The 11,123-nt window shown below is 33.6% G+C and overlaps 1 protein-coding gene and 1 non-coding gene across 2 annotated transcripts; one reads left to right on the top strand and one right to left on the bottom strand.

The window, feature by feature from the left end:
* Positions 1 to 1,222: 1,222 nt before the first annotated feature.
* Trnag-ucc (transfer RNA glycine (anticodon UCC)) lies at positions 1,223 to 1,294 on the bottom strand. The gene has a single exon. It is a non-coding gene; the product is annotated as a tRNA-Gly (tRNA).
* Positions 1,295 to 1,551: 257 nt separating this feature from the next.
* Positions 1,552 to 9,981, top strand: LOC144972958 (group XIIA secretory phospholipase A2-like). Its single transcript, XM_078914810.1, has 4 exons — positions 1,552 to 1,795; positions 2,914 to 2,981; positions 8,312 to 8,480; positions 9,004 to 9,981. Exons 1-4 carry the CDS (start codon positions 1,600 to 1,602, stop codon positions 9,114 to 9,116), a joined length of 546 nt encoding a protein of 181 aa, XP_078770936.1. The 5' UTR covers positions 1,552 to 1,599; the 3' UTR covers positions 9,117 to 9,981.
* Positions 9,982 to 11,123: the final 1,142 nt, after the last annotated feature.

The raw sequence follows: 11,123 nt of genomic DNA, 5'->3' as shown, positions 1-11,123 counted from the left end.
ATGATATTGTTTTTGTAATTTGTTATATATATATATATATATATATACTATATATATATATATATATAATATATATATATATATATATATATATATATATATATATATATATATATATATATATATATATATATATATATTGGTTTGTAAACATTTGAGAGTAAGAGACCTGTGTTTTTGTCTGGATGAGACTTTTAGGTGATCTCAAACTAAGTACCGATAGTATGTTCTTGGAATCTACACATGTTTCTATTTGAACCCTTCCCCTTTGCCTGTCTTTTTCTCGTGTGCTTTCAATTGTAAAACGTTACCTTTTTTGACTATCCCATTTTCTTCCTTTGTACTGGCACCAAACCTTTTAAAAACGAAACATAGTGGGCAAGGAGGTCACTTGCTGTGTCTTCTATCCCCCTATGTCTGTTTTCCAAGTTGCTTTCTGTTTTTGTCGCGGAATGACTTTACTTAGTTTTGTACTTGCTCTGACCAGATCCTTAGCTGGGGGGAAACAATCAAATGTATAGTTGTAGTTTTGGGATATGATATAATAATAGTATTAAATCTTTATTGTCCACAAAGTGGAAAATATATAATAAGCATTAATAGAAATGCGTGGGTCTCACTTATGATCCTCAGAATTTACTCCACAATGAACGCAGACATCTTTTACTAATTACTAAAACATGGAACCTGTTTTAATGCGTTGAAATTAATACTGATAGCAAATGTATCCACATCCAAGAACTTTACTAAGTTCTTCATTCCGTCAATATATTTTATATGAACCTATTCTCTCCCACACATCAGTCCTCTTCTTCACACCTACCTCTCTCTCTCTCTCTCTCTCTCTCTCTCTCTCTCTCTCTCTCTCTCTCTCTCTCTCTCTCTCTCTCTCTCTCTCTCTCTCTCTCTCTCTCTCTCTCTCTCTCTCTCTCTCTCTCTCTCTCTCTCTCTCTCTCTCTGTAGTAGTGGTAGTAGTTTTTTTTATTGTCGCCAAAACCACTTCTATTTGATAGGCTTTAGTTAAACAGACGCGTAATCTATACGTGTGTGTGTGTGTGTGTGTGTGTGTGTGTGTGTGTGTGTGTGTGTGTGTGTGTATGCAATAACTTTGATTCAAACATGCTTCGAGATCAGCACACAAAAATAGAAATAAAGAGAATCTTCTGAGTGACAGGGGAAAAGGCATATGGAATAAATATTTTAATAGAAAAAAAAAAAATCATGCGTCAGCCGGGAGTCGAACCCGGGTCGATTGCTTGGAAGGCAACCATGCTGACCGTTACACCACCGACGCTTACGGAATCAAAGAGATATAACTTTATATGTATAATAAATTATTATGGGTTGTTTTTGTTTTTTTCTTCTTTAAAAAATATTTTTTGTTGTTCTTGTTGTTCCTTTTCATTTAAAAACCGTTTTTATTCTGTGTTACGAGTGAATACGATATTTTGTTGAGCTATCTCGTTTGTTTTGCGACTGTTTTAAGAACCTACGACCTTCACCCTTGTGGCTCATGTAGATCGTCGTGTCACATGATGATGGGTTGTTTACATTTACATCCATGCCACCCGTTACTTTCACTTTTGGTTTCGCTCAGAAATGGCCTCCTCCCGCATAGTTTTGATTGTTTTTGGAATCTATTTACTGAGCTTTGTTGTGTTGGTGTCTAGTTCTGAGGGCGAACGTGCAATATCTGATGCAGTCGAATCTGTTCTCAAGTCTGTTCAGGGCATCGTCGGTAATATTCAAGACATCTTTGGGGATAATAATGGATGCGCGTACAGATGTCCGGCAGGTGACGTTGGTGTGGTGTCTCAGTCAGTCTGTCTCGATGTTCTGCTGATATGATTACTGATATTTGTTCAAACTGCATATTGATATTGTTGATTTTTTTTTGGTGTTTTATTTTGTTCCGAAATAGCAGAAAGTTGCCTTTGCTGACGTGCTGACCATAGCTCGGTGGCCTTTGACATCACATTCACATACATAGACGTCTAGTCTAGATCTTGTCTAGACTAGAGTCTAGACAATTGACTGACGTGATCTAGAAGTCAATTGACTGACGTGTCATCATATTATCTTTCTAGACGTCTATGTTGTGTTTATTAATTAATCGATATTTTTGTCCTGTTGTGTCTATTTTCGCGTGTTCAAAAAGTTCCGACAATTTTTTTCACCAACCATTTACAGGCCTGATATTAATTTCAATATAATTTTTGAAAGATAACAATTTTTACATAGAACAAATCAATTCAGAATCAAAGAAGTGATTTGTCGTTGCCTGATACAAGTAGGCTACAGTGGAATCCACATAAAAATTCATCTCTATTACTATTACAGTCAACACCTCTTGTTGGTGCCAAATTTTCCGTTATCTAAGTGATAATTGATAATGGATAAAATTAACCTTGCTTAAAGTCAACCAATATTTCTGGTCTGGTGGTGTTGGCCTTATCATAATTACTCTGATGACTTTTTGCTCTAAGCTCTACTAGACTCTCTTGCCAGAGACCATTTTTTCAACAAGTCAATTTGCAATGGGAACTCACAACAGTTGAATTAAGCAGCATGACTGAAATTCTTTCAAATATTAAATACTTTATTTTTGTTTAATCATCTGGTTGTGACCTTCAGCCTTACAATTTTCACCATGAGAGTAACGATAGTGATGCAGCACAAGCTTCCGTTGAATCCAGTCAGAGCTGCTTTGCTGTTGATTACTACTCTTCTTCTCTTTTTGTAAAAATAAAAGGGTAAAAATATATGTCCATTTAGAGTAAGGTCAAACGCCACCAGTAAAATGATGATTAGAACAATGCTGAAAAAGTTGAGATGTTACATTTTAAAAAAATGATTTTATGTTACGTATTGTTTCATTTATTTATTTTTCTGTTTTGTCCCTTTTACCCTTAGGTTCAAGACCTGTAGCTAATCGTGATCACCAACCATCCTCCAATGGGTGTGGAGCTTTTGGCATCCAGGTTTGTTGTGTAACTAGTGTTCATAACATGAATGGTGTACCAACATATTAGGTTACCATAGCTCACTGGTAGTGGTAGAGCACTCGCCAATAGGACCAATATTGATCTTGAGTGCAGTCAACATTTTTCTAGCCACCCAGCAGTGATAGGGTCACTAGGCCTGATAATACGGTGGAAAGTACTTTTTTTTGTAATTGACAAATATCCTAAAGGGTAGCAAACAATAGCCATTGTCTGTTTAACAATACGGAAACCTGGATAACCTCCAGTGTCAAGGCTCCAAATGACTTTTTTAGATTCTTGATTGACTATTTGGTATGTTGGCACACGTTTTGATGAATAATAATTGGACCAAGTGCCTGATCATTGGGGAAAGAAGTGCATATCATAGATGGAATGAGATAAGAAGGCCGAGCACTCGGGGTGATGAATTTAATTATTTAAAAATCTGTTCAGAGTTGAACACTGGGCACTGCTATGACAAACAAAGTCCATAATTGTCAATAGGATTAGTTTTTCACAATTTATCCAAGTGCCAACCAATTACCAGGTTGAATGTCACATTGATGCATGCCCTCAGTAAAAGTTTGCTAATCATTATTTCAAGCTTCGAACATCTTTCCATTCCAGAAGTAGGACAGATTTTCAAATCAATATATCTGTTAAACAACCTGATAAATTTTGTTTTTATTTAGTTCCAAGTTGCCCGAGAGGTAAGCAGGTGGGAAAAAATAGATCAATCTTGCCGACTTTATTTATTTATTTTTTTTTTCCATTTTACAAAACTGCTTCAACTGTCAACAACAAGAATTAGCTGCACACTGCAATATTTGGTAGTAGATCATATGCGCTCTCCAACCAAAATGAAATTTATATTTTCAGTATTAGGTGTTTTGAAATACTTCTACTTCAATCATACAACTCTGTGCATCGGAAGATAACCATGGCTTGAGTGTGGTGAGGTCAAATGGACAGGCCTAAGACTTCATTATGATCTTATCTATTTTTCGGCCAAATTCCATTTGTTCATTCATTCATTTTCTAATAGAAACTAGAATATTACAAAAATTGAAAAATGTTACTAATTACTATAATTTATTTTATTTTTATATCAAGGGATAAAATGGTTATTTAAGAATGATGCTGTTTGGTCCAAAGTATGTATAATGAAAGCCTTGATGTGAGCAAAATGTGATATTAGTATTTTGACACATACAAGGGAAAAGGAATGTTATATTTTGATGATGAAGAATAGTCTTAAGCTGTCTTAATTAACAATTTTCAATGTCCTCCTGCCACCTGCTCGGCTATACCTAAAGAAATGACCCATATGATTAGAAAGTGGAATTGTTCATTATGCAAAATGAAAAAGGATGGATTTAAAAAAATTATTATTCTTATTATTTTAGTTCAAAATATGAATAAGTAGAGACAGCATGATTTTTGGTTGGCAAGTGCGCATGCGATCAAACACTGGAATGAGCAGTAATCATGTTTAATTTGGGTCAAGATTTAGCTATGGATCGTATTTTGTTTTGTTTTTAAAATTTTAATTTACTTTCTGATCAAAATTTTGAAGTTTGAGTCACATTGCCGTTAATACTCTTTAGGTGAAAAGGGTAAGATCTAATGTCAAGTTTGAATTATGAAGATTTTTTTAAAAGAGATGACAGATGCATCAATTTAAAAAAAGTAAGTCAATGAATAAATGTTAACGTTTCTATAATTATATATCACATTTCCACAGATTTGAATTACTCAATGTGCTTCACAATGCTTCATTTATTCGCCTGTAAGGCCATATGGAACCGAATTTCCATCTTCTACTGTAAAAGTCTGTTAGTGTTAAGCACCTGTTCTATGCTAGCTCTCTAATATCTATCACTGCCTATAGCCAGCTATGCATTCAGATCCTGAGTCAAGAGTGCTTTACAGTGCTTTACCCTAAGATGCAGCTCAGGGACTAGAGTTTTAAAATCCTTGTCACCCGTCCAGTCATTGATCACACTCATTATCACTTGAATGAAACTTTGTAATCTTTTGTACAATTGTGATCACTTCTTTTTTCAAACTTGGGATTAAGAATTTTTACGGCTTTCATCTTTAGCACAGTTACAGCAATGCGACTCAGCTTCATTGAGTCCAAGGTATTCATGGTGAAATATTTAGGTCTGTAGATGTAGTCTTTTTTGTTGTTTTTTTTTGTTTGTTTTTTAGATTTTATTTCGTTTCTAATGGTTTGGTTTTGGGGGTTATTTTTTCTGGGTTTTATAAATTGTTTTTTTTTTTTCTTACACCGCTCATTTATAATTTACCAGGTAGCTGGATCTGTTTGATAAAAGAGGAACAAGCAATTTAATGCTACAGAAACTGTGAAAAGCTCCGACTGTATGGATTCTTTTGTAGCCTTAAATTGTCATAAAATATTAGGGTATGGTGATCCGTCTATTCACCGTCTATTTTAAGGCCTAAATTTAATAAGATTTATGATATAGAGCTGGGTTCTGATTTAACTCAGTCATCACTTTTTCACAAATACAAGGCATCTTACAGTCGACATAGCAATATAAAGCAGCATGATTTGCAATATAAATTTGCACTATTGAAAAGTATTTTTCTCAACTTGTTTTTAAATTTGTCTGTCATCTGCATTTTTTGTGGCCGCAAATATCAGGGCGATCCGCAAATTTTGGCAAATTTCCCAAAATTGGCAAATCGTGGCAAATTTTGGGGAAATTGGCAATTCGCGTGGCAAATTTTGGGGAAAAAAAGAAGCGAAAACAAAATAACGAGAGAAAAAAAGTGCGAAACTTGAGAAATGTTGCAGCTTTGCCTGGGCCCAAACCAAGGGAAGCTACTCTCTACGGATAATGATCCTTTAAAATCTTTGTAACAACTTTGTAATAAATGTAGCCCCCTTAAATGTAATTAATTGTCTTTTATATATATTTTTTTCTGTATCGCGTGTTAATTTTTACTGAAACGCTTAGTTCTCCTCGGCAAATTTTTGGGCAAATTTTGGTCTTTTTGGCAAATTTCTTGGCAAATTTTGGGGGTTTTTTGGGCAAATTTTGGCAAATTTTAGGTCCCAATTTGGCAAAAAATGCAGATGACAGAAAATATGTGCAGTCAAACATCACTTGGAACCAAAAACGAAGTATATCTATTTCTTTTTTCTCTATTTATTTATTAAATTAGATATTTAAAACGTGTCCCACTAATTCACCACTTGTAATTCAGACACCCAACTGTTCCAATTCAAACACCTAGTTGTTTCTTAACGGACACCCGGTTGTTCGAATTCGAACATGACTTTTTCGATTTGCTCCGTTTTGCTGTCTATTTGTTTTCAATTTTTATTCTAAAAGTTTTTACTAATTAATTTGAAGAGTCTTCAGAATAGAATATTGGTTTTCTTTGCAAACAATCAATTTGAACCATTAATAGAGTGAAGTTTCTTCTCATCATACATCACCCCATATCAAACTCTTTTACAAAACAATATTTATAAGTACATCATAGGTTCTTGAAATCGTCTAATCAGTATTTTTCCGTAATCATTAATCCTTTTCCATTCTTTTTAATGCTTGAATTCATAAACTGACTTTATATTTAAATTATCAAGTCAGTCCACCCTAATCGTTAAGGTAAGTTCGTTTGACACAGTGTCCAAATTGGGACAAGTGACTTGGTCTCATAAATCAAGGCCAAACACACAAATAAAGTCTGATAATGGACAAGTATTTTACCTAAAACTTTCGCTTTGAACACCCCAGTACTTTTTCCATACACTGAAGACAGTATTATTAGAGGGATTCAAATGAATTTTTTTTGGAAGTACCAAAGTGACAAATTAGGAAACAGGCACTGATGTATAACAAAAATGTGTGACAAGAAAAATACAGGAAACCCTCACCCCTGCCACCCCCTTCCCCCTCGATTCCCCCCACCCCCTGATGTTTTGAGTTCATTTTTAAAGAGGATTGCTAAATAAATTAGAATTGCGAGGAGATGTTTGCTTCTTCTCAAACTGTTTCTTATCTTAAGTGGCCCATTGTCCCCTACATTTTGATTTCAGTGTTTTACCTTCTATTCAAGTCCCTTTTTGATCCCTTGTCCAACAAATCAAAAATATGAATACCCCTATTGAGGATGACAATAATGGCATAATCCTGTCTTGAAATGAAAAATAAAATGTTAAATAAAAATGGCATCAAGCCTATTACCATCAGTTCCCCTTTATATGGTAGTATGTAAAACTTTACACCTTTAACCGTCATAGAGAACCACAAATAATTTAGGAGAGTTTGGTTTATGTAGCAATGGTTTATTTGCTTTTAATGCTGTAATGATTAAAATTGTAATTTAGGATGAAACAGGATTCATGTCTTCGATTCATTTGGCCTGTATTCAGGAAAGGAGGGTTGACAGTTCATTATACATGTGTGATCATTAGATATGATCACTCATTCTCTTCTACATGTTATGTTAAATGTTATAAAGAATGAAGGATAAAATTTTAGACAAACAACTGAAAGGATGTTCTGTATTGCTTTTGTTATTTACCATGATAAACTGTATATAGTCTTGATAGGTTGTTCTGCTTATGTGAGTCACTTGTAGAATCAGTTAATTGGAATGCTGTGTATTTGGACCTATTTCTGCGTAAGCGCTGTTCCAATTAAGCGGCTTGCACTGTATTTTGTTTTTAAAATCTAGAAGAGTATGTGTGAAATTGAGTGTGATCATAACTTTTATATTGGAATGATGTCGATGCATTAGAGTCAAAGAGTACCTATGTAAAAGAGTAACAAGAGAGATAGATTGACTGATGTTTGCTCAGGTCCTTAATGAGACAAAACTATACAAAGTAAAAGTCATTGATGGAGCTTTTACTTTTTATTAGAAATAAGTGGTCTTGAAGAAGTGATAGGGGAGGGGGGGTAATATTTTTTTCTTTTCTTTTTGCTCTTTTGTTTTCTTTATTTTTGTTTTGTTTTGTTTTTGTTTGTCTTGTTTTTTTGTTTTGTTGGGGGTTTTTTATGTCAAAACTTAATTATACATCAAAAGGGGGATGATTGAATTGAAATTTAAAGATAGGATAATTTTTTTTTTTATTGGCTTTAGAATTGATGAGAGAGAGAGAGGGGGGGGGGGGGGGTGTGTGAGTGTGTGAACAAGTGGTATATAGAGGGAAAGTTAATATTCACAACTCAACAATATAGTTATGTTTTTTTTAAAAGAGAAAACAAGGAATTATTAATGTAATACAATAAATATATGAATTGAATTGTGTTACTTTATATATTTTCCGCTTTCTATTTGTGTAGTTTGACTCTGAGATATCTGTGAAATCTGTGACTAAATGCTGTGATGACCATGATATCTGTTACGACACTTGCAACAAAAAGAAGGAAGAATGTGACAAAAACTTCAAGAGTTGTTTGCAGCTTATCTGCATCAAGGCCAAAAATATGTTGTCCAAAGATGTATATAAAGGTAAATGCCCCTATTAAAACGTCCAAAAGAATTATGAATAGAATTTCGGCTTAGTTAATTATTAGATTGAAGTAGTATTATCTTATAATATTATTATTGTTATGCGTTTCTTTTGCCATTGTCATCATGAAATTTGTAGATTTTAATATATTCGATTAAATCGATGTCTTACACTTACAAAAATCTATACAGATGTGATTTTTGTGTGTGTGCAAATACAGATGCATTTATGTGTGATCGTGTGTATGGATGTGTGTATCTATGTGTATGAGAGGGAAGGAGAACATAGGTATATAGAGAGGGAGTGGAGGGGGGGGGGGAAGAGACTGTATAAAAAGTTTTATTCCTTTTCAACATAAAATAGAACCTTTTCGACTGGCCTGTTTTATAAGTTTGACAACCTCTTCAGATTTCTAATATGGTATCTGTTCAACAATTTAGGGCATGTCTTAGAGATTAAATGTGCTTTACATTTTGCTTGCTGCTCTACCAGCTCATTCATTATTAAATCTTTGGGTTTCAGGCTGCAAGAAGACGATCGACATTATGTATGCTGGCACAGTGGCCCTAGGCTGTAAACCTTACAAAGATGCTCAAAAAAATGCGTGTGTATGTGAACGGCATTATGAATTGTGATCGTGTGTGTTTGTGTCTATTTTTAATATATTTTTTCCCTCTTCTTGAATCCTGTGGAACATGAATATTAAGATCCAATGACTCCGTGTTCCGTGTATACTTTTAAATGTTTTGTTACTCATTACTGCTTATGGGTTGGTTTTTTTCTGTTTTGTTTTTAAAAAAATATAATTGTCATGGTGTTTATATTTTGAGTAAATTTGAGAACATTTTCAATCTGGCAACCTAAAATTTTGGGTTTTCAGACACTTAAATAAGTGCATTTAGTCCCTATTTATTTATTTATTTTATTTTTTAAAATTCATTTCTGTATTTTAATATTTATCTATCATTGGTTTTATGTCCGTGTGAAAAAAATTGAAGTTATGTTGTCCTTGATTGCAGGCACAAATGTCCTCCCTTTTATCCATTTTCTTGTAAAACTTTAATAAAAAGTTACTGGGTATCAAACTTTTTTATTTTTAATGGCGTCATATGACTCTTATGTAAATACATATAATCCCTGTTAATTGATTTATTATCTACGTGTTTACTTATTCATTTGTTATTTTAATATTTATCTATCATTAGTTTTATGCCCATGTGAAAATAAAAATAGTAGTTATGTTATCCTTGATTGCAGGCACACGCTGTGTCTTCCTTTTTGTCAAATTTCATGTAAAACTTTTTTAATCAAAGTTACTGAGCACAAAATTGTATGTCTTTTTATGTCAATAATTTAATGTCTACGCCCCTTTATAGATTAATATTAATATGCACCTCTTGTTATCTCTGAAAGGTTTTCCTACCTTTTTTATGATGGTATCTCGATCAGGTCAACCAACTTTCTCAGTGATGCATAGTTTGAATTAAGATCAAGAACAAGTTTGTTTTGTTTGTTTTGTTTTTTTTTTGTTGTGTTTTGTTTTTCTAAAACAAATCATTCAGAATTTTAGAAAATCATTTAATTTGTCTTACATTGAAATTTTACATGAACTTTTCTTTGGGCCTTAGAAGAAAAATGTGGCTGTGCTTCTTTTTTCTTTTTCTTCTTTTCATTATTATTCTTTTATTATTTTTTTTTCTTTTCTTTTCTCTTTTTCATCTTTTAAAATATACATGGATGAGGATTTTGACCAGTATTACGCATTTTGAGTCCCAATAGGGAAATTTATCTTGATTTCATGGTCATTTTCTCTCACCTCAATCAGGTTAAAAAAAAGACATGGGATTTCTGGGATCTTCACTTACTAAAACTCTCTCCACACTGACTTAGCCTCCACATTTCCCTTTGCCTACCACTACCACCTTTTTCATAACGCCTCGATTGGTCAACTGGATGATTGCAGGGATTATTATTGATGATATTCGAATTGTTTTTATTTAAAAGTACTCTCTTGTATTGAAAATGTGATGGTATTGATGAGAATGTAGCACAGTGTTAAGTATACCTTAAATCCACATATTGCATAATATCAATATCCTATGAATTTAATATTTTGGGTGGGAGAGAATGTGAACAACATATATTTTTTAGATTAAGCAAACTATCTCTGTCATCCTGACTATATAACTTGATCATTTCCTTTGACCAGTACTTTGAATAATGATCAAACTGCCAGAGTGCTAGAAAAGCAAATTACAGTGCAGCACAGAAGAATCGAACAAGTTGGGACCAAGCCTATTTGTTTGAGATTTCTGTGTTGAATATTTTACAAAGAATATGAAGAGGAAAGTGAGGCAGGTAAACGTACGTGGTTTTGGTAAGGTCTCATTATAATGAGATGTGCATCCTGTCACATTCAGAGGTGAAATAAGGTTCCAATTTAGAGTCTATTGTAAGAAGACAAAGCCAGCACGTCACATTGTTGATAGTATGCTCAGGACATGCAATCTTTACCTATAAATGCAGTACTTAGTCATTATCACTCCTCTCTTATCACCACAGTGCCTCTCCGTTTACCTCTGGTTCAAATACTTGTTGATATTCATACAAGAGTAACAGCCTCAGGTCATCACTGCCTTGCT

Source organism: Berghia stephanieae, chromosome 5, assembly GCF_034508935.2.
Source record: "Berghia stephanieae isolate SIO BIC M18660-M18661 chromosome 5, UCSD_Bste_1.3, whole genome shotgun sequence".
NCBI classification, from domain to species: Eukaryota; Metazoa; Mollusca; class Gastropoda; order Nudibranchia; family Aeolidiidae; genus Berghia; species Berghia stephanieae.
This window is presented reverse-complemented; position numbering and strand designations above follow the sequence as displayed.

Bases quoted from the DNA above. Each gene is read 5' to 3' on its own strand.
- LOC144972958 (XM_078914810.1), top strand. From the start codon at position 1,600: ATGGCCTCCTCCCGCATAGTTTTGATTGTTTTTGGAATCTATTTACTG. The intron at 2,982-8,311 runs GTTTGTTGTGTA...CTATTTGTGTAG, and splicing joins GTGGAGCTTTTGGCATCCAG to TTTGACTCTGAGATATCTGT. The intron at 8,481-9,003 runs GTAAATGCCCCT...TTTGGGTTTCAG, and splicing joins GTCCAAAGATGTATATAAAG to GCTGCAAGAAGACGATCGAC.